The sequence below is a fragment of the Dendropsophus ebraccatus genome, chromosome 13, assembly GCF_027789765.1.
Source record: "Dendropsophus ebraccatus isolate aDenEbr1 chromosome 13, aDenEbr1.pat, whole genome shotgun sequence".
In the NCBI taxonomy this organism is placed as follows: domain Eukaryota; kingdom Metazoa; phylum Chordata; class Amphibia; order Anura; family Hylidae; genus Dendropsophus; species Dendropsophus ebraccatus.
Window position 1 is genome coordinate 16,082,790 of NC_091466.1, and position 21,073 is coordinate 16,103,862.

The 21,073-nt window shown below is 46.9% G+C and overlaps 1 protein-coding gene across 3 annotated transcripts in view; it reads left to right on the forward strand.

Annotated features, from left to right (window-relative positions):
* Positions 1-19,708: 19,708 nt before the first annotated feature.
* Positions 19,709-21,073, forward strand: part of PLCB2 (phospholipase C beta 2) — an 82,846-nt gene continuing 81,481 nt past the window's right edge. Inside the window, exon 1 of one of the 3 annotated variants that reach the window (XM_069951137.1) lies at positions 19,709-20,148. In XM_069951137.1, coding sequence (XP_069807238.1) covers positions 20,065-20,148 — 84 coding nt within the window. In that variant the 5' untranslated portion in view covers positions 19,709-20,064. The remainder of the gene's footprint in view (positions 20,149-21,073) is intronic. The other 2 variants (XM_069951135.1, XM_069951134.1) reach the window with 2 other exon arrangements.

Sequence of the window (21,073 nt, forward strand, 5' to 3'; positions counted from 1 at the left end):
TCGTTGACCCAGGCTCACCAAATGGAGGACAGCCTGAGAGCGGCGGGCCTGACATCGGTGGTAAGACAAGCATAATTAAAAACAGACTACTTGAGCAGCAGTAGGAGGAGGCAGCAGTTGATTGATTCCAGGCCAGTATAATTAAAAACAGACTACTTAAAGAGAAGGAGGAGGCAGCAGTTGATCGATTTCAGGCCAGTATTACTGAGGAGAGTCTACTTGAGGAGGAAGAGGAGGCGGCAGCAGTTGATTGTTTTTAATTATACTGGCCTGGAATCAATCAACTGCTGCCGCCTCCTCCTCCTCCTCAAGTAGACTCTCCTCAGTAATACTGGCCTGGAATCGATCAACTGCTGCCTCATCCTCCTCAAGTAGCCTCTCCTCCATAATACTGGCCTGGAATCGATTAACTGCTGCCTCCTCCTCCTCAAGTAGCCTCTCCTCGATAATTCTGGCCTGGAATCGATCAACTGCTGCCTCCTCCTGCTCTTCAAGTAGTCTGTTTTTAATAATACTGGCCTGGAATCGATCAACTGCTGCCTCCTCCTCCTCAAGTAGCCTCTCCTCGATAATACTGGCCTGGAATCAATCAACCGCTGCCTCCTCCTGCTCTTCAAGTAGTCTGTTTTTAATTATACTGGCCTGGAATCGATCAACTGTTGCCTCCTCCTCAAGTAGCCTCTCCTCGATAATACTGGCCTGGAATCAATCAACTGCTGCCTCCTCCTGCTCTTCAAGTAGTCTGTTTTTAATTAAACTGGCCTGGAATCGATCAACTGCTGCCTCCTCCTCCTCAAGTAGCCTCTCCTCGATAATACTGGCCTGGAATCAGTCAACTGCTGCCTCCTCCTGCTCTTCAAGTAGTCTGTTTTTAATTATACTGGCCTGGAATCGATCAACTGCTGCCTCATCCTCCTCAATTAGCCTCTCCTCCATAATACTGGCCTGGAATCGATCAACTGCTGCCTCCTCCTCCTCCTCAAGTAGCCTCTCCTCGATAATACTGGCCTGGAATTGATCAACTGCTGCCTCCTCCTCCTCAAGTCGAATCTCCTCAATAATACTGGCCTGGAATCGATCAACTGCTGCCTCCTCCTGCTCCTCAAGTAGTCTGTTTTTAATAATACTGGCATAGAATCAATCAACTGCTGCCTCCTCCTACTGCTGCTCTGCTGGCAGAGAAACTGGAGATTTGGCCTCAACTGGCAGAGTTTTCCTTGGCTCTGCTGTCCTGCCCAGCTAGTAGTGGGGCGTCAGAGAGGGTAATCAGTGCAGCGGGTAGCATCGTAACACCGCAAAGAACGAGGCTCTCTTGCCACAGTGTTGAGATGCTGACTTTTGTGAAGATAAATCGTGCCTGAATTAATAATACTGGCCTGGAATTAATCAACTGCTGCCTCCTCCTCCCCCTCAAGTAGCCTCTCCTCAATAATACTAGCCTGGAATTGATAAACTGCTGCCTCCTCCTGCTCTTCAAGTAGTCTGTTTTTAATTATACTGGCCTGGAATCAATCAACTGCTGCCTTCTCCTACTGCTGCTCAAGTAGTCTGTTTTTAATTATACTGGCCTGGAATCAATCAACTGCTGCCTTCTCCTACTGCTGCTCAAGTAGTCTGTTTTTAATTATACTGGCCTGGAATCAGACTACTTGAGCAGCAGTAGGAGGAGGCAGCAGTTGATTGATTCCAGGCCAGTTTAATTAAAAACAGACTACTTGAAGAGCAGGAGGAGGCAGCAGTTGACTGATTCCAGGCCAGTATTATCGAGGAGAGGCTCCTTGAGGAGGAGGAGGCAGCAGTTGATCGATTCCAGGCCAGTATTATCGAGGAGAGGCTACTTGAGGAGAAGGAGGAGGCAGCAGTTGATCGATTCCAGGCCAGTATTATCGAGGAGAGGCTACTTGAGGAGGAGGAAGCAGTTGATCGATTCCAGGCCAGTATAATTAAAAACAGACTACTTGAAGAGCAGGAGGAGGCAGTAGTTGATCGATTCCAGGCCAGTATTATCGAGGAAAGGCTACTTGAGGAGGAGGAGGCAGCAGTTGATCGATTCCAGGCCAGTATTATGGAGGAGAGGCTAATTGAGGAGGATGAGGCAGCAGTTGATCAATTCCAGGCCAGTATAATTAAAAACAGACTACTTGAAGAGCAGGAGGAGGCAGCAGTTGATTGATTCCAGGACAGTATTATCGAGGAGAGGCTACTTGAGGAGGAGGAGGAAGCAGTTGATCGATTCCAGGCTAGTATTATCGAGGAGAGGCTACTTGAGGAGAAGGAGGAGGCAGCAGTTGATGGCTCTCAGGCCAGTATTGTTAAAAACAGACAAGTTGAGATGACAGCTTCCGCAGCTCTTGATTCCACCCAGTATGTTTCCAAATAGACAATTGACGGTGGGGGCATTAGTAGGAGTAGTATTCTTTTGGACCCAGAAGGACCTAGTACAGACAACTGAAGTTTGAAGCTAAGGATATGCATGTGTGTAAAAATCATTCTTTAAACATGACAACATGTTGATGTAGAGTTCAGCACAGGACAGTCAACGTTAAAAAAACCCCTCTAACATTACACCTAGTCTAGCAGGATACGGTAAAATAGACAGAGAACCTCACCCACAGAATCCATGAGGTGAAGAAAGGACATTTAAAAAGGCACAGATTCAAGAAGGCTTTACCCCAGTTCCATTATCCAAAAATACGTGTCCAATTTTCACGAAATTGACACCTCACTGGCACTTGCTTTACAAATTGACGCAACTACTCTGGTGTCAAACCTGTTGAATCTGGGCCTATTGCTGTTGGCGATACACATATATATATATATATATTTTTTCTTAACACCAGTTTGATGTCCTAACCGAGTGTAGCGTCCAATCCAATGGATGTATGCTTTTGTGTTTTTTAAGTGCTGTCCCCAGCTGGCTTAAAGGATAAGTCCGGTCAATTTATAAGTTTCTGGGTCAAGTAAGGGTACAGAAAGTTATTGATTGCCTGGACTTATCTTTTAAAGTGGGTAGGGGAAAAACCCCTGATGGGGTATGGGAGTGACCTCCCACCCTCTCTTTTGTCACTCCCAAAAAACCTCACCCTATGGGTATTTTCACATGTGGCTGCGGGTCTGCTGAGTAAAATCCACAGGGCATTTTTATACCGTTCACCAAATGGCATTCAGTACTAGGGTGCCGGCCAGACATACGCAGTTCTGCGCCCAGCCCCATAGTACTGAAGGTGGCATAAAATCAGCCAACGATGCGCTGTGGATTTTAGCCAGCAGGGAACCACAAAAAAGCCTCCTATTGTAAAGGCACCCGTAAAGAAGGCAAGATAACCTGCCTTTCAGCAACTGTTTGTTGCTCTAACTAACTGTGGGGGTTTTTTATATCACAGTTGAAGGACAGCAGCCTCCGTGATATATGCCCCATAGACAGTCTTATTTCACGTGTGACTACATGAGAGGCGTGAAATAATTTGCACACAGAAGAACCCCATCGGGATTTGCGGTGCAAGATTTCACTACTCTCATGATATCCACAAAATACCTCAAGAACAGTTAGTACCCACTCACAAAATGGTGAGTAGTGTTCCTTGGCACGGGTGCCAGGGATAGAACTCCACGGCTATAGTTCACAAAAGGTGAAATCCACACTTTTTGAAGCATAGTCGTGGGGATTATTTTAGGGTTGCTACTGTTCTTGGGGTATGGGTTGGACGGTGCACTGGTGCAAGGCATTAATCTGGTGTGGAGATGTTAAATGGCCAACACACCATGGGCATCAAATTTGGAAATGGGGATCTGTTTTTTCAAATGTATCCAAATTAAGTTGGGAATTTTTAAGGTGATTTTTTAAAAAACATTTGGGGTCTAAGGGGGGAACATTACTTAATAAGTTAAATTACGGATTTTTACGTTGGGCACATATTTAGGATATTAAGGTCAATTTCTCGGACACACGGATTGCCATGCAAGACGGGTGACTGATGACTTAGTCATTCACATCAGGCAGGGGGTGGTATAATCCAATGTAATCCAGGCACAATTCATTTTAACAAAAGTGAGCATCTCCACACTGTGGCAAGAGAGCCTCGTTCTTTGCGGTGTTATGATGTTACCCGCCGCACTAAATACCCTCTCTGATGCCACACTACTGGCTGGGCAGGACAGCAGAGCCAAGGCAAACTCTGCCAGTTGAGGCCAAATCTCCAGTTTTTCTGTCCAGTACTGCACGGGGTTGGTGACACTTTGGGGCAGGGTGGATTCAAGGTAAGCAGTGACCTGGTGGCTTAGCTCATGGTGGTCCACGCCATGAGTCCGGTGCTGTGTCCTTTCTTCACCAGCTAGCTGCATGAAATTGCTGATGAGGGCTTGCAGGCTGTAGGGACTTCTGATGCCTCCACTAGTGGTGGTGGGAGTGGAGCGCGCTGGTTCCCCCCCAGAGGATGTTGTCTGGGAACCTGGCTGGTCTCGCAGGTAAGTTGAGACCAACTGACTGGTGAGCATGTCCCTGTAGTACACCAGTTTAGCCTCCCTCTGTGATGGCGGAAGCGAGGGTCCAACAGGGTGGCCAGCCAGTATTGGTCCCTCTGGTGGATGTCCACAATCCGGCTATCATTCCACAGACACTCCTGCAGACACCTTGCCATCTGCACCAAGGACAATGAGTGCCTCTCCTCTCCACTGTCTTCGGTATAGTTCCAGGGTCTGCTGGGGTCTTCCTCTTCTTCCTCTACCACCTCATCCTCCATCTCCTCCTGTGATGGAGAGGCAGAGAAGCCAGGTGGCGGTTTGCGGAATGGCTGGGCGTAGACATCTTCCTCCTCCTCAACCTCCGTCTGCACTTCATCCAGCTCCTGGCTCAAGGCGATGTTCAGCCTTGGAGTTGTGGCCTGGGAATCCTCGCTGATGATGTTGCTCAGCGCACTTTCCAGAACATAGAGAAGTGGGATGATGTCGTTGATCCCATAGTCCTGCCTGCTCACAAAGAGAGTCAAAAAGACTCAAAAGGGATCAACAATTGGCAGACTTCCCGCATTAACTGCCAGTGTGTTACTTGGAAGTTGCAGTGTGGCGTGAAGCTGCCTGATTGCCCCATGAGGTAGTCTGTTACGGCTGACCTTTGCTCGTACAGGCGGTCGAGTATATGGAGGGCAGAAATCCAGCGTGTTGGCACGTCACAGATTAGCCGATGTTGGGGCATACCGCGCTGTCTCTGTATTCTGAGCAGGGTGTTCCTTGCAGCGTAGGAGTGGCTGAAATGTTTGCACACTCTACGTGACATCCTCAGAAGGTCATGTAGTGCAGGAAATGATCGAAGAAACCTCTGCACTATGAGGTTGATCACATGTGCCATACAAGGTGTATGAGTCAGCCCTCCCCGCTGAACTGCAGTGACAATGTTCCTCCCGTTGTCCGCTACGACACTTCCCACCGTTAGTTGACGTGGGGTCAGCCATTCAGCTATCCCTGATGGTCGGGAGGAGCTCCTGGCCACTGTGGCTTCGTTGACCCAGGCTCACCAAATGGAGGACAGCCGGAGAGCGGCGGGCCTGACATCGGTGGTAAGACACTGGGTCAGGTTGGACTGCAGTGGTGGTGGAGGCAGAACTTGTGCTACCCGCTGCTGGCCCCCTAAAGCACCGTGGAGGTGACAGTGGCAAGAATGGGACAACTTCCTGATGGTCTCCTGGGAGGATGTTGACCCAATGGGCAGTAACTGCCATGTACTGGCCTTGCCCATAATTAGAGGACCAGACATCAGCACTCAGGTGCACTGTCTTGGACACCGAGAGTCCCAATGAGTCGCCAACCTGTCTCTTCACATAACTGTGCATTGATGGCACAGCTTTGCTCGAGAAGTAGTGGCGGCTGGGGACTCGCCATCTGGGGTGCGCACACGCCATGAAATCCCTGAAAGGCTGGGAGTCCACAAGATTAAATGGCAGGGACTGAAGCACCAGCAGTTTAACCAGGTGTCCGGCCAGTTTCTGTGCCATGGGTTGGCTGCTGGAGTACACCTGACGTTTGCCCATGGACTCAGTCAGGGATTGCTTATTCATTAGGGGTGTACATGGCAGGGAGACTGTGCTGCTGCTGGCAACTGAGGCTGGCGAGGCCTGAGTTCCAGTGAGAGGATGTTGCATGATGGGATCTGCAGTGTATGGTGCATCCTGACAGGAGGTGGTATTGGGGTCACGTTTTTTCCAGGCCTGTTGGTGTTGCCTTTCCATGTGCTTCCTCATGGATGTTGTCCCAAGATTATCACCCCTACCACGACTGACCCTCTCATTGCACAGCAGGCACAGAGCGATGTGCTTATCTGTCCCCAGCCGAAAGAACTGCCAGACGACAGAGGACCGTGGTTTGCTGCCAGCCACGGGGGATCTTGCTGGTTGTTCACTGCCACCGCTGCCTGGGGGTCCCCTCTCAGGACCAAGGCTTAAAGGTATTGATGAAGTCTGCCTGGTAGATTGTCTTCTACCCCTCCCTCTTGTGCCTCGCTTCCTTGCACCAGTGGGATGTTGCTGCTTCGGTAGCACCTCACTTTTCTCCCCTGATGACGCCGAAGATAATGCTGCTTGAGGGCGCCACGTCCGATCAGCGACATCATCATCACCACCACTGCTACTGTCCTCCAGTGGCTGGGACAGGATCTCAGGTGTGGCACTGGATGCCCCTCCCTGGCTTACAGCCAACACCTCCTCTGCAGCCTCTGCACGTTCCACCTGCTGCCTTTGGGGGACTACTACCTCCTCCTCCTCATCATCACTAAAAAGTGGTATAGACTCCAAGGGCAAATCAAGGTTTGCCAAGAGTTCCCTGGCAGAAGGTGCCCCAGAGGTGGGTGGCATAGTAATAACAGGGGACGGGGCAGAGGACTGTCGCTGACCCTCCCATGTAAGGGTGGTGTCGGATGATCTAGCCAACCTCGTTTGGGAGCTTTGGGCAGTGGAACTGGAGGATTGGGTAAGCCAATCTCGAACCGCTGGCTGTGTGGTTCTTACATGACCCATGGGCGTCTGGGGAAGCTGCACCCTGCTGCCACGCCTGTTGCCCCGGCTGCCGCCGGGCCTGGTGCTGCCACTTCTCCTACCCTCACCACCTGTCGTTGCAGTCCTTGCCTGGGAAGTGCTGGAAGTAGGACGCTTGGACATAGTTCTTTGGTTGGTGTAAATTTTGAAAAAGAAATAATCTATTGGTTAGAAGGCACAAAGTTTCAGTGACTATTGCTTTGTGGGTTGGAGGCACACAGCAAAGCAGAAATGTACAGGTTATCACAAAAAAAGCGGGTGGCTAAACGGGTTTGACGGCAACCAGCAGAGCACAAACGGACAGCTTTTGTGGGGCGCTGACTTAGCGTCACCTAGAACAGCTGATCACAAACAAACTTTTTTAATTTTTTTTTAAGTTTTTATTTACTTTTTTGGTTGCGGGTGGCTAAAAAGGTTTGACGGCAACCAGCGGAGCAAAAACGGATAGCTTTTGTGGGGCGCTGACTTAGCGTCACCTCGAACAGCTTATCATAAACAAACAAACAAACTTTTTTTAATTTTTTTAAACTTTTTTGGTTGCGAGCAGCTAGACGGGGTTGACGGCAACCAGCAGAGCACAAACGGACAGCTTTTGTGGGGCGCTGACTTAGCGTCACCTAGAACAGCTTATCACAAACAAACAAATAAACAAACTTTTTTTTATTTTTTTTGAAGTTTTTTTTAACTTTTTTGGTTGAGGGCAGCTAGATGAGGTTGACGACAACCAGCAGAGCACAAACGGAGAGCTTTTGGGGGGCGCTGACTTAGCGTCACCTAGAGCAGCTGATCACATACAAACAAACAAACTTTTTTTTTTAACTTTTTTGCTTGCGGCTATACACGGTTAACAGCACCCAGCAGAGCAGCAACGCCTAGCGTCTCCTCTCTATCACGGAACAGTAGCTGGTTCAATGCTACGTGTCCTGAGTGACTCTTCTCACTTTTCTCTCCCTATTTCTTTTTTTTATCTCCCTATCTCTCCCTAGATATCACGATTTTTGAGTTAGATGCCTATCTCTCCCTCTCTCTACCTAACTCTTGATTTCTCAGCCTCTTTCACTATGTATGAGCTTATCAAGCTTTCCCTGGATCTTGCGATTTTTTTTATCTTCCTCTCTCCTGCTTCTCTCACAAACAATATATACTCCTTCTCTATCTCTCCCTGTACTTATCCAGTTGTTTGGATATGTAATCTATGTGTTTTCCCTCTCTGCTTAACGTACACCTCCTCTCTCTCTGCCGTCTGGAAACACAATGAGGAACTGCAGCCAGGCTCAAGCACTTCCTGTTCCTGGAGTGACGTCACACACCTTGATATTCACATAAAAACAGGATACAAAGGATTATAGGAGTAATAATCCCTTGTATCCTGTTCTATTCTCTGATTAAAGTACAGTTTTGCGACGCTGTTGCGATTTTAACGAACTTCGTAACAAACTTTTTGAAAGTTCGATTCGGTACCGAACTTTTTGCAAAGTTCGTAACGAATCTGGTTCGCAACGGTTCGGTTCGCTCATCCCTACATCTGACATCAATGGTAGTCCTGCATACTGTATATTATCCAATACATTCCTTTCTCATACAAGAGACCAACTTTACATTCGGTGTGGTGACCCCTCCGTCCCCCGAGCGCACCTCTTGCACCTTTTGGTATACCACTAAGCCTCCTTTCACTTTCCTTCTGATGATCCTCTATTATTCTTCCTATCCTAAGACTGGTGATCTGAGTCCCCTTTCCGACAGTAGGTGCAGCTATCGTCCAAACCATGCTCCCTTTTTAGCAGATCCCATGATTTCAACTGACCCATCTGGAACACATCTTTCACTTTTCTAATTCCTGCTTTTATATACCAGCCCAATTTCTCCAGTCACTCTATCTCCACAAAGTTCTTATTAAACCATAGGGGAGTAAAATCTAACGATGATTTAATCCCTAGTGTGTTTTTAAGATCTTTCCAAGTATTGACTAGCAATGTTACTGTAGGGAACTCAGACCACTCTCCCAAATATTTGAATGGCATTTTCGTTACAATCCTGTTAAGACTCTGGTTCTCCTGTTGCTTGTTCACCTTTTTCTCTCACGCTTTTTCTTCCCTGCACTGATGTGGGGAGGGTAATAATAGGTAAGGGCCTGAGTGATCCTTGAAGGATGGGCCGCTAGCCTGCTACTCATGAGCCAGTGCTGAGTGCTTGCCCCCAAGGCTAAAATTTGCCAGCCAGCCCCTGCATGCGGCAGATGTAAACCTTTCGGTATATCCCTCTCACAAAAGGATTGTACATCAGCTGCAGAGACACTCTCCTTGACCTTCACAATACGTAAGTTATTCCGCCGGGAACGATTTTCCAAAACATCCAATTTGTCAGCCATAAGATCAGCATCTCCAGCGACTTGGCGCAATTTAGATTGTAAAAAGTCATTTTCATCCTCTAAGACGGCCGCCCGCTGCTCTACTGCTGTTCTCCTTGTGGAGCTGTCAGTGATCTCTTGGTGTATTTGTGTGAGGGAAGATCTGAGGGCCTCCTCTAAGATACTCTGCATGTTAGGGGCCATTACCTTAGTAACCTCCGCTGCCAAAACCTTGAAATCTATTGGGGGGTGAGACTAAATGGTTCCCTGTGTGAGCTGCGAGCCCCCCACAGCTCCAGATACCTCTATCTGCCGGGATGTGCTGTCTCCCTGTGCGCCATACTGCTGGGTGCTCTCCTCCGGCGCCATCTTGTCAATGTCTGCTGGCCCTGCGTCCACTGCGCTGCTGGCAGGAGGCTGCTTAGTGGCACTGCGGAGGACGTACCGGTCTATAAATATGCCCTCCAGGACCCTCTCTCAGACCTGGTGCTGCCTGGCTGATCTGTCACCAGAATGGCAGTTCTGGCAGGTATTATGCCGCCCGCGGTCTGGGAACTCTGCCGCCGCGTGTCTTACATGGCCGAGCTGGAACCGGAAGTTGTAGTTTTGCTGCAACTAGAAAATCCAATGTTAGTGATTTGGGGGACAGTTTATTAGTCCTCTGCTCTCTGTTTCCCAACAAGTGACTCTTAGGGCGCCTCCACACGTACCGGATCAGCAGCGGATCCATTGCCAGTTATTTTCTATGAGAATACATGCTTGCAGCGGCATTGAGAATATAAGTTAACCCCTTGCTGGCTGGAGCATACTGTACCTGCTCTGCGCTCCAGCTTTCTTCGGGGGTTCCCTGGATGTCCCACTCAGTCAGTCAGTGGCGCAGCTGGGCAGCGCACTGATAGGCGGAGCGGGACATGCAGATGCCGGGAACCCCCGAAGCAAGCCGGAGCGCAGTATCCAGCCGGCAGGGGGTTAACTTACATGTCAATGTCAATCCCCCTGCAAATATGTATTCTCATAGAAAAAAACGAAATGGATCCACAGTGGATTCTCCTGCAAATTTGAGGCGTAAAATCCTCTGCAGATCCGATACGTGTGAAGGCACCCTTAAGCTGTTATCAAATTAGAACGCCCATCATGCCCTGCCTAACCCCTTAAGGACCGCGGGCGTACATTTACGCCCCCATTTACAGGGCGGTTTCCCTGATCGCTGTGTGTACACACACAGCGATCGGGGAAGATGGCCCGCAATAATGTATAGCAGGCCTTTCCTGTTTGGCGGCGATCTGCAGCTTTCCGATGACCCGGAAAGCAATGGCGGTCGGTGCTGTCTGAGAACGGCACTGACCGCCATTACTGTTAAAAGTAATGGTGGCCACGGTGCCACGTCCCGATTGACATGATCGGCCGGCCGGGACCGGCCGATCACGGTGATATAAGTTGCCGAGGAAAGGGTTAAATACCTGCTGTGGACACCTCAGCTAGGTAGCTGAGGTGTCTAGAGCAGGTATTGGCACACACTCACCTGATCCAGCGTCCCGATCGCGTCTTCCGGGTCCCGATCGCGTCCTCTTCTTCGTCGGCGTCTTCGGCTTTTTCCGGCGGTCCCCTTCGGCTCCAGCGTCAAACTTCGGCTTTTTCCGGAATTTGCGTTCTACTGCCCCCTAGCGGCTGATAAGTGTATATAATACACTTATTAGTAGCTATAGGGTTGTGGAAAGGTTTTTTTTTTCTTTCCAATTTTTTTTTTTTTTTCATTTTCCGCACCCTACCGCCGCCGAGTGCTGATCAGCATCGCACGTCAGTGCGCTGCTAATCAGCAACTCCTCCTTTTCGGCGTAGGGTGTTTTTTTCCTATATCCTACAGCCACAGTCTGCTGATAAGTGCCGCACATAAGTGTGGCATTTATCGGCAACTCCTTTTTTGGTGGAGGTTTTTTTTTTATACTTAATGTTAAAAAAAAACAACATGTAAAAAACACTATTACACTACATAAAATAAAGTTTTACACTACACCACTACACATTTACATACCCCATATACCAATCCCTGTATAAAGATAGCCCCCAGGGTGTTTTCGGTGTCGGACGCATACGCTATTATTGCCTCAGACACCGAAACAGCCAGTGAGGATGAATGGGGGGGATCCTTTTTTCCCCCATTCATCCTCGTCATCATCATCCAGTGACGTGTCTGGGGGTAGCGTAGCGTACGCTGCCCCCCAGACACGTCTTTTCCGCCAGTACCGTCCCAATAAGAGATCACGGCATGGCGTGAAATTCTACAAACTCTATGAGCGTACCTCAGGGTACACTTACAGATTTAGGGTACGTGCACACTGCGGAATGCTGAAGGATAACCCTTTGTGCATTCCGCAGCTGGCACCCGCCGGCGGACTGATGCAGGCGTGCGTCTCCGCACATGTCATAGACTTCATTCTATGCATTCATTCTTTGGACGGAGGGCGGAATCCGCCTGTACATAGAATGGAGTCTATGACATGTGCGGAGACGCGCGCCTGCATCAGTCCACCGGTGGGTGCCAGCTGCGGAATGCACAAAGGGTTATCCTTCGCCATTCTGCAGTGTGCACATACCCTTAGAGTGTCTGAAGGAAGGGACACCAAAATCCGGCCCCCAGATGCCCCCCCCCCCCCATCCTCCGAGTTAGTGGGAAGATCTTTCGGGAACTGATCTTTCCACTGCTGGATAAAGGTTACGACCTGTACGGGGATAACTTTTATACCAGCACCCCCTCTTCTGGTCCCTCGCTGCCCGAGCTACTGTAGCTTGTGGTACAATCCGAAAATATCAGAAGTAGTAATAGAGCCCTAATATTTAGCAGCCATGGAGTGGACCCAGCGCTTCTGGATATGAAGGACCCCGTATCGCACCAGGGCAACATTTTCCAGGTGACGTCACCCACACTGGAAAACGGGAGATCCCAGAAGAAGTGCAGAGTGTGGGGTAACAGGGGGATCAGGAAGGACACCATTTACCAGTGTGACACCTGTCCTGATCACCCCGGCCTCTGCATACTGGATCGCTTCAAGGCGCACCACACGTCACTGGGGTTCTACATTATCTAAATTCTGTCCCTTATTCCTATTTCAGGGGTCACGTTGATCCAGGGATTATTCTGATCGCCATTATGGAGTCGGGAAGGAATTTTTCCCAGTGATGAGGCTACTGTCGTCTGCCTCACGAGGGTTTTTTGCCTTCCTCTGGATCAACACAGGTTGAATTTGATGGACACCTCTTATTTTCAACCTTATAAACTAATAATTGGCCTAATAAACCCAAATAAATAAAAAATTGTTTCTTTTCCCCAGCTAAGTAGGTATGGCCGCCATTCCCATTAGAGACTTGCCATGATGCAATTACAAAGCCTCTGTGCGGCCAGGACAGTAGAAACCCCCAAGTGACCCCATTCTGGAAACTACACCCCATAAGGAATCTAACAAGGGGTGCAGCGGGGATATGGGCCCCTGGTGACGGGCACATTTGTGCCGTGAAAATGAAAAAAATGGGATTTTTTATTTTCACACCATATGTTCTACATATGTGCCAGTCACCAGTCGGGTCCATATCCTCATTGCACCCCTTGTTAGATTCCTTGAGGGGTGTAGTTTCCAGAATGGGGTCACTTGTGGGGGTTTTCCAGTGTTTTGGCAGCACGATCGCTTTGTAAATGCAACATGGCCCTTGAAATCCATTCCAGTAAAATCCAGTTTCCAAAAGCCAATTGGCGCTCCTTCCCTTTGGAGGCTCGTCGTGCGCCCGCTTGGCACTTTATGTCCACATGTGGGGTATTTCTGTACTCGGGAGAAACTGCTCTACACGTTTTTGGGGTTTTTATCCCTTTTATCCCTTTGTGAAAAAGAAAAATTGAAGGCTAGAACAACGTTTTAGTGTAAAAAATAATTTTTTCTTTTTCCACGCCATATTGTTCTGAAAATCTGTGAAGCACCTGTGGGGTCCAGATCCTCACCGCACCCCTTGTTACATTCCTTGAGGGGTGTAGTTTTCTAAATGGTGTCCCTTTAGGGGTGTTTTTTAAGTTTTGGCACCCCAGAGCCTCTGCCAAGCTGAAGTGGTACAGTCAGAATCAGTTTTTTGTTTTTTTTTTTAATAATGGAAGTCAATGGAAAAGCAGATCAAAAAGGATGCACACAAATGCATTTCTTTTTTTCATCCGTTTTTTGCAAAAAAAAAAAATGAAAAACACGGATAGCAAAAACAGTGTGAACCTAGCCTTATACCATAACTATTGGTCATTCTAAGATGATGCAATATACCAGTTGATGATGCAATACTGATGATGCAAACTTTTCCCAGTATTGTATCACAGGCTGTGAGAAGTATAGAAAGTACATCTATATCTTGAAAATTAGAGCCAATTTTAAAATTTGAACATCATTTTCGATCTCAGCCCCCAAAATTAGTTATGTTCAACTGTTTTCATGTCGGAACCTTTTTGGCTGTTGACCGGTGTTATCTGACAGATTATCTGCCAAAGATTTGAAGCCAAAGCCAGAAACAGACTATAAACAGAGATCAGGTCATAAAGGAAAGCCTGAGATTTTTCCTCTTTTCAAATCCATTCCTGGCTTTGGCTTCAAATCTTTGGCAGATAATCTCTTAGATAATCTTTCTGTGTAAATGGACTCTAAATCTGGTGGTGATCTGCTAATGGTGGATCTGACATCCTTCACAAGAATATATCATCCTGTATCCTAGACACAGGTCACTAACATCCCCCATCATCAAGGAGGACATTGATCGTAGACTACATGAAATCACCTATAAGAGCAAGGACAACCACCAAATATCGTTTATAGGACATATGCCAGGATATATGCTAAGTCTCCATTATGAAGATATCACCAGGAAGATGTCCCATGATTATCTAACTATGGACACCCACACTCCCTGAGGAACCCATATAGCTTGCAACTCAAAATAATGGGGAAACACGTTGGAAAATAGGGTGTTGTTATTTCTTCATTGGACTCCTGGCATACGCATCCTGCACTGGAGTCTCAAACAGGACAACACAGTCCATTGAATATAACCAAGTGTGATTGCACCAACTTACATGTGCTGACTGTGACACGGACACAGCTGACAGCAGGGGCGCCTATACAGTGCCGGAGCAGGGAGTCTGGTGTCAGAGTCCCTACTTCTGCACTAATATTCCGTCGTGGCAGTATGCTATAGTGTGCCACGGAATATGCATACAGGAGCAGAGACATCAGGAGTGGCCATGCATGTAATATAATGCATGGACACTCACTGTGCAGGGGCGGCATCGGGGGGTGCCGAGCAGAGTAGTCTGGGAGAAAAATTTAAATAGATGAAAATTGCTGGAAAAATCCTGTCTTTCACCACAAGATGGCGCCCTAGGCCATCGCCTACCCCTGTCTACTCCTTGTCCCGGCCCTGGCCGGGAGACACAGTGTATGGAGCGTGTTCAAGTCCTCAGCCTCCTCCATAAACGCTTTAAGGAACAAATGGGACACCTGTACCTGTACCGCATGTGTCACCTAGGGATTAATAGAATAAAAAAAAGATTTAATAATGAAAATTTTTTTTAAATTATTTTTAGGATTATTTATTTTTAAGAGGAAATGGGGGAGAAAATAAGGGTAGGTAGGATGGGGGAGGGGGGGGAGAAGGAAGTTTCTTCCCTTCTACGATTTCTTTTTTAGAAGGTTGCCGAGGCGTTTCAGTATCTTTCTCTTCTGTTTTAGGATGGCTCTTAGTGGCTTCCTCCTAATTATCCTTAGTCCTCTAGCAGCGCCGGCCACTTTCTTGGATGCTGTAACAGCTCGCCTCTTTATTTTCTGAACCACGGATTCCACTTGTGCTGAAACTTTTGGGATGACCGCTATGAAGAAAAGGAAACCATCAGTAGGTAAGATGTGTAACAGAAGTTGTCACTTTAACCCCTTCAGGACCTGGCTATTTTTGCCCTTAAGGACCGGGGCCTACTTTTCAGATCTGACCTGTCTCCCTGTTACTTACCCGGCTTGTGGACTATGACTTCTTTCAAGGAATCCATTTTTTTCTTACACCTTTTCAATTTGCGCCTAGCACATCTGTAACTGTGAGACAGAGAAATCATGTTATATAGACTGGTAATCCAGTGTAACCCAATCCCTGGCTGCAGTGCTTATTGCACCCCCTAGTGGTCACATAGTAAAATGCACTTACAGTTTGGCTTATACAGCAGATCCCTATAGACAATAATGTCATCTGTAAAGGAGATGAGGAAGAAAACTCACCATTTAATGAAGGCGACCACTAAAGCAATACCGACTGCCAGGACTCCGAATCTTCTGACTGATGGGAAAGAGACAAGATGATTGTTATTATTCCTGACAGTATATTCTATAAGACATAGTCCAACATGTGTAACTCCTTAGGGAGGAAACACCGACTACTCACCAATCTTGGGGATACTGTCCCACACCTCCCAAGCTATCCTGGATCCTATAGAAGAAAGGAAAAAGATGAAATACACAATCAGCAGCATCTGATCCCCAAGACTTTTCCCATCAGACCCATAGAAACCCCTGACAAACCCTCCACAGTGATAATGTTCATTACCTGTAGGCGTCTCCTCCTCCGCTCCCTCAATCACAGCAATAAAAACCACCAAAACTAGCACAGTAGTCTTCAGCTCCATCCTCACCACTGACACTGAAAAGACTGAAGGGCAATCGCCTGGACACTGCCTTATGAGGCCTGCCCTCTGCATTGTGATGTCACACACATAGGATGATGATGTCATAGGACACGTCCAGGCTTGTCGTCCTGGCAGTCGGTGTCGTATTACTGGTCGCCCTTATTAAATGGTAAATTTTCTTCCTCATCTACTTTACAGATGACATTATTGTCTATAGGGATCTGCTGTATAAGCCAAACTGTAAGTGCATTTTACTATGTGACCACTAGGGGGTGCAATAAGCACTGCAGCCAGGGATTGGATTACACTGTGCTATATCCCTCCTGCTAGTTATACATGGCCCCTTTATATATGACTGTCAGTAGTGGGGGAGGGGGGTATTCTGATGGATAAGTCACTACTGGAATCTTTACCAGTCTCTATAACCAGGTTTCTCTGTCTCACAGTTACAGGTGTGTGAGGCGAAAGATCAAAGCTGTTGTAAGAAGATGGATTTATTAGAAGAGGTAATAGTCCACAAGCCGGGTAAGTAACAGGGAGACAGGTCAGATTTTAAAAATAGGCCAAAAATAGCCTGGTCCTGAAGGGGTTAAAGTGAAAGCTTCAGTTATATATCATACCTACTGATGGTTTCCTTTTTTCATAGCGGTCATCCCAAAAGCTGTGACAGAGGTGAGATCCATTGTTCAGGAAATGAAGGGCCGAGCTGTGGAGACGTTAAAGAAAGTGTCCAGTGCTGGAAGAAGAATAAAACTAATAAAAAAGAAGCCATCAAGAACGGCCCTGAAGGAGAAAGGAAAAGACTTACAGGCCTCTACAGACTTTTTAAAGGGAAATCATAGAAGGGAAGTTACCCCCATCTCCCCTCCCCCAAACCCCTACCTCCACCATTTCTTCTTAAAATATAAATAATTCTAAGAAAAAAAAAAATAGTTTTTTAATTTCCATTTTTTAAAAAAATTATTATTCTTTTAACCCCTAGGTAACACATGCCGCGTACAGGTGCCCCATTTGTTCCTTAAGCGTGTATGGAGGAGGATGAGGACTTGGGCCGCTCCATACACTGTGTCTCCCGGCTGCTATGAGTAGCTGGGGGCCGCTGCTTATTAAGAGTAGCTTCACACATAGGGAATTGCCGCTACTTGGGGTTACATACTCACAATTTTCATTCCGCTGCAATATCCTTAACCAGCCGCCGCCTGGAGCATACTTTACCTGGTACACGTTCCGGCTTCATCTGAGACACCCGTTGGTCTCACCCAGCCAATCAGTGCACGGCCCTGCAACCCTGCCGCAGTCACTAATTAGCTGGGCGGGACCTCCGGGAGCCAGGAGCGCGGACCAGGTATAGATAGATAGATTATATAGATTTGTAATTTACTTCTATTTAAACATTTCATGTCTTCTCATACTTATTAGCTGCTGCATGTCCTGCAGGAAATGTTTTCTTTTCAGTCTGACACAGTGCTCTCTGCTGCCCCCTTTGTCCAAGACAGGAATTGTCCAGAGCCTCTCCTTGTTTTCTGTGAGGATTTGCACTGCATCAGACTGGAGAGAATACACCACTTCCTGCAGGACATACAGCAGCTGATAAGTATGGGAAAACTTGACATTTTTTTTAATAGAAGTAAATTACAAATCTATATAACTTTCTGAAACCAGTTGATTTGAAAGAGAGGTTTACGCTGGATAACCTTTAATGCAGCAGCTCATCCCTAGTATAATCAGTACCCAACCTGCTGCTAATATAACTAATGCCAGGACCCTCCCCCCCTGGTATATTTACTGCCCCCACACTGCACTGGTGTAACAGCTGTGCCCTGCAGCTGTCTGATATGTGGTGTATTACACTGGGTCACCTTTGAACCTCTGGGGCAGAGTTTGGGGGATGGTACATGACACTTGGGTGTTCTTTAAGCCCCTCTTGCTTGTACAGTATCACGCACTCGGGGTCTGCAGGAGACATCCCACAGTATCATCACTTCTGCCTGGAGGGTTTATTCATTGTGCCTATGCTCTGCAAGCGGAAATATGTAATGTTCCATGTAACTGCAACAGGAACTTCAAAGTGGTCATATTTTTAACTTGTGCTGTTCTTTCCTTGTGACCAGAATTTTACAGACACTAAAAGGGGAAGTTTAAGTAGTTGTTTTTTTTTTTTTTTGTTGTTTTTTTTTTTTTTTTTACAAAATCCTCTCCTATGGGGGCGGTGTAAGGATATTCCTCTGAACACCATAAATACTAGAGGAGACATTTATGAAGACTGGTATACTCATATGCTTTTCTTAAATTAGGCCCCGCCCCCAACTGCCCCGCTATGCCTCCCCTGCCAGCCTATTGGGCGAGAGCAAATACGGCTGATGTATGTCAGGGAGAGGGGCCAAATCTGCCCCTTCTCCCCAGCGTACACTAGTGGTGCATCTTTCATGTTTGGAGTGTACCTGTATAAGAAGATAGTTCTGTTCACGTGGTCACTGACCTTTTAAAAAAAAATGTATATTAAAAGTACTACTTACTACTTGAGGCATCGGGATGGCCCATAGCCCCTCAAATATTTCATTCCGATTGATTTGTTGCATTTTTTCCGTAACTTCCCAGAATATCAGCACACATCTTCTTGAGATAAAAGCAATGCTGGGATCCAAGGTTTCTCAATACTACACGTTGTAGAAGTCTATGGAGAAGGCAGGGGGAAGAGATGTTCTTTCTTACCAGGGAGCATTGCATGGCTTTTAGAAATCCCTATGCACCTCAAGGGTAGAGAGAGACAACTAGAGAGGACGCAGCTTGTAGTGAGTGTAATATCTTATCCCAGTGTTGGATTCACAGCTTACACTGAAGAGTACTTCTTTATAATGTCCTCCACACTGCTACTGCTTCTGATGTACGCCTGCTCGCATACGCTTCTTAGTAAATACGGACGGGAAAAGGGGGGACGGAGCTTTATTTAATACTGGCGTACTCCTACGCAAGTCTTGATAAATGACCCCATTAGTGTCCAGTTCTGAAGACCTCACCTACAATATGATATTAATAAAGTAGAATGGGTCCAAAGACGGGTTACAAAACTGGCGAAGGGTGTGAAGCATAAATCAGAAAGGACTTCAGAATCTGAATCCGTATAGACTGGAGAAAGGATGGGAAAAAGAGGGACATTGAAACCCTTAAAGGGGTATTCCAGTAAAATCAACATTTCTCCCATTCACAGGATAGGGGACAAGTAAGAGATTGCGGGGGCGTCTGACCTCTTTACCCCGTATAAGACCAAGGGCTTCTGTATTATGAATAGAGCGGCGTGTACAGCACCTAAATGTAAACCTTCCTGGGATAAACATATATCTATCCTAAGGTAAGAAAAGAGTATATAGTATAAGGGCAGACTAGATGGAGAAGGTGGACTTTTTCTTCTATGTTTGTATGACCTATTCTATAGATAGGCCATCAATCTATAAGCTCATCTAGATGATATCAGCATATATATATATATATATATATATATATATATATATATATATTTATATCACATTGGTGGTTTCCACTCTTTGTGACTCTTTCATTGTCTCATTATCTCGATCAGGAAGCGAGCGAGTCACATCACATTCTACTTCACCTTGCTGACATTATTTGAGCTTTCATTTCTTTCTCAATAGGTACATAGCAGTTCTGCCTGTGATGAAAGAATCGAGATAAGCTGATGGAGCCATCCGGAAGCCTCAAGTCTGAAGAAAAAAGGAAGTTCCGACCTAAGTTACTGAAGTATATTTACTATTTCATCCTCTATGTGACTGCAGCCTATCCATCCTATAGCACAGCCCCAGGAGGACGCTGTAAGGTGATCGCTTCCCAGCCTGCTTATTTACAATGCAGATTGAGGGACACGGGATGATTTGTTTGTAACAAACTCTGCCTATAAAACAAGGAAGCCCGAGAAGGAGAGCTGGAGGAGCACCATCCAAAGGACTCATGATGTGATAATCCAGCCAGGGAGACAGCCATCACAATCCAGGATGTCCATGCTAACGCCTATCCTAACGCCCCCCGAGATCAAGAGCTACCTGTCCAAGGGGGAGCGCTTCATAAAGTGGGATGATGTAAGTAGTAACACTACCGCTCTTCTATGATGAAATAGTTTACATTCGCTTCTGATTCCATAGACTGGAATGTGTCGGTATGTTTGATCTGATATACTCATGACGGATGTGGTGAAAATTTTTTAAAAAAATCGAAATCTTGGTGATTTCAAGTCTATAATGGATATATGGTTTATCCAGGTATTACAGTTGATGGCCTATGCTTAGATATTATATCCAACTCTTTGCCCCCATACCAATCAAGTATATAGAAGTCCCATCGCTATCTCTTTATTGTTTACATTGGTCCTAGAGAAGAGCAAATCTAAATCACGTTCGGGTTCATCTGAACCCGAGCATGTAGTATCTGATCACCGGAAGAAGTCGGATGGAGCCCTAGGGAGTCCTGGAAAACATGGATACAGCCGATGGCCTATGGTTTTACCCATGTTTTCCAGGGAGCCTTAGGACTGCTCCAACTTCTTCAGCCATCGGTAATCAAATGCCATACGTTTGGGTTCGGACACGGTCTATACTGCACTGGAATTTACTTTTTGTATCTTTAGTTCTTTGTTTGGTTTTGTCTTGTATGGTTTTGCCGAAAGTGGCTGATGCCAGGTGACATGGGGCATTTGTTATATGCCCCAGATAGAAAGGAGGGCAACATTCCATTGACTAAAACATGGACTGGTCTCCATGGAGCCGGACTCATCTCTGCAGCGCGCTCACGGCTCCATTCATTCTCTATGGACGCCGGACCTATCACCACATCGCGTGCACCGGCTTCTGACCAGGATATCTCCATCCCGGGACCGGCTCCAGGAGCGGGACTCGGCAGGATGAGGTCAGTATAAGGGGATCTAGCTGGGGGTCGGGAGCCTGTCACCCCGGCACGGGGGGTGATAGGTCCTCTTTAAATGGATGCACATGAACTTGTATATATTGC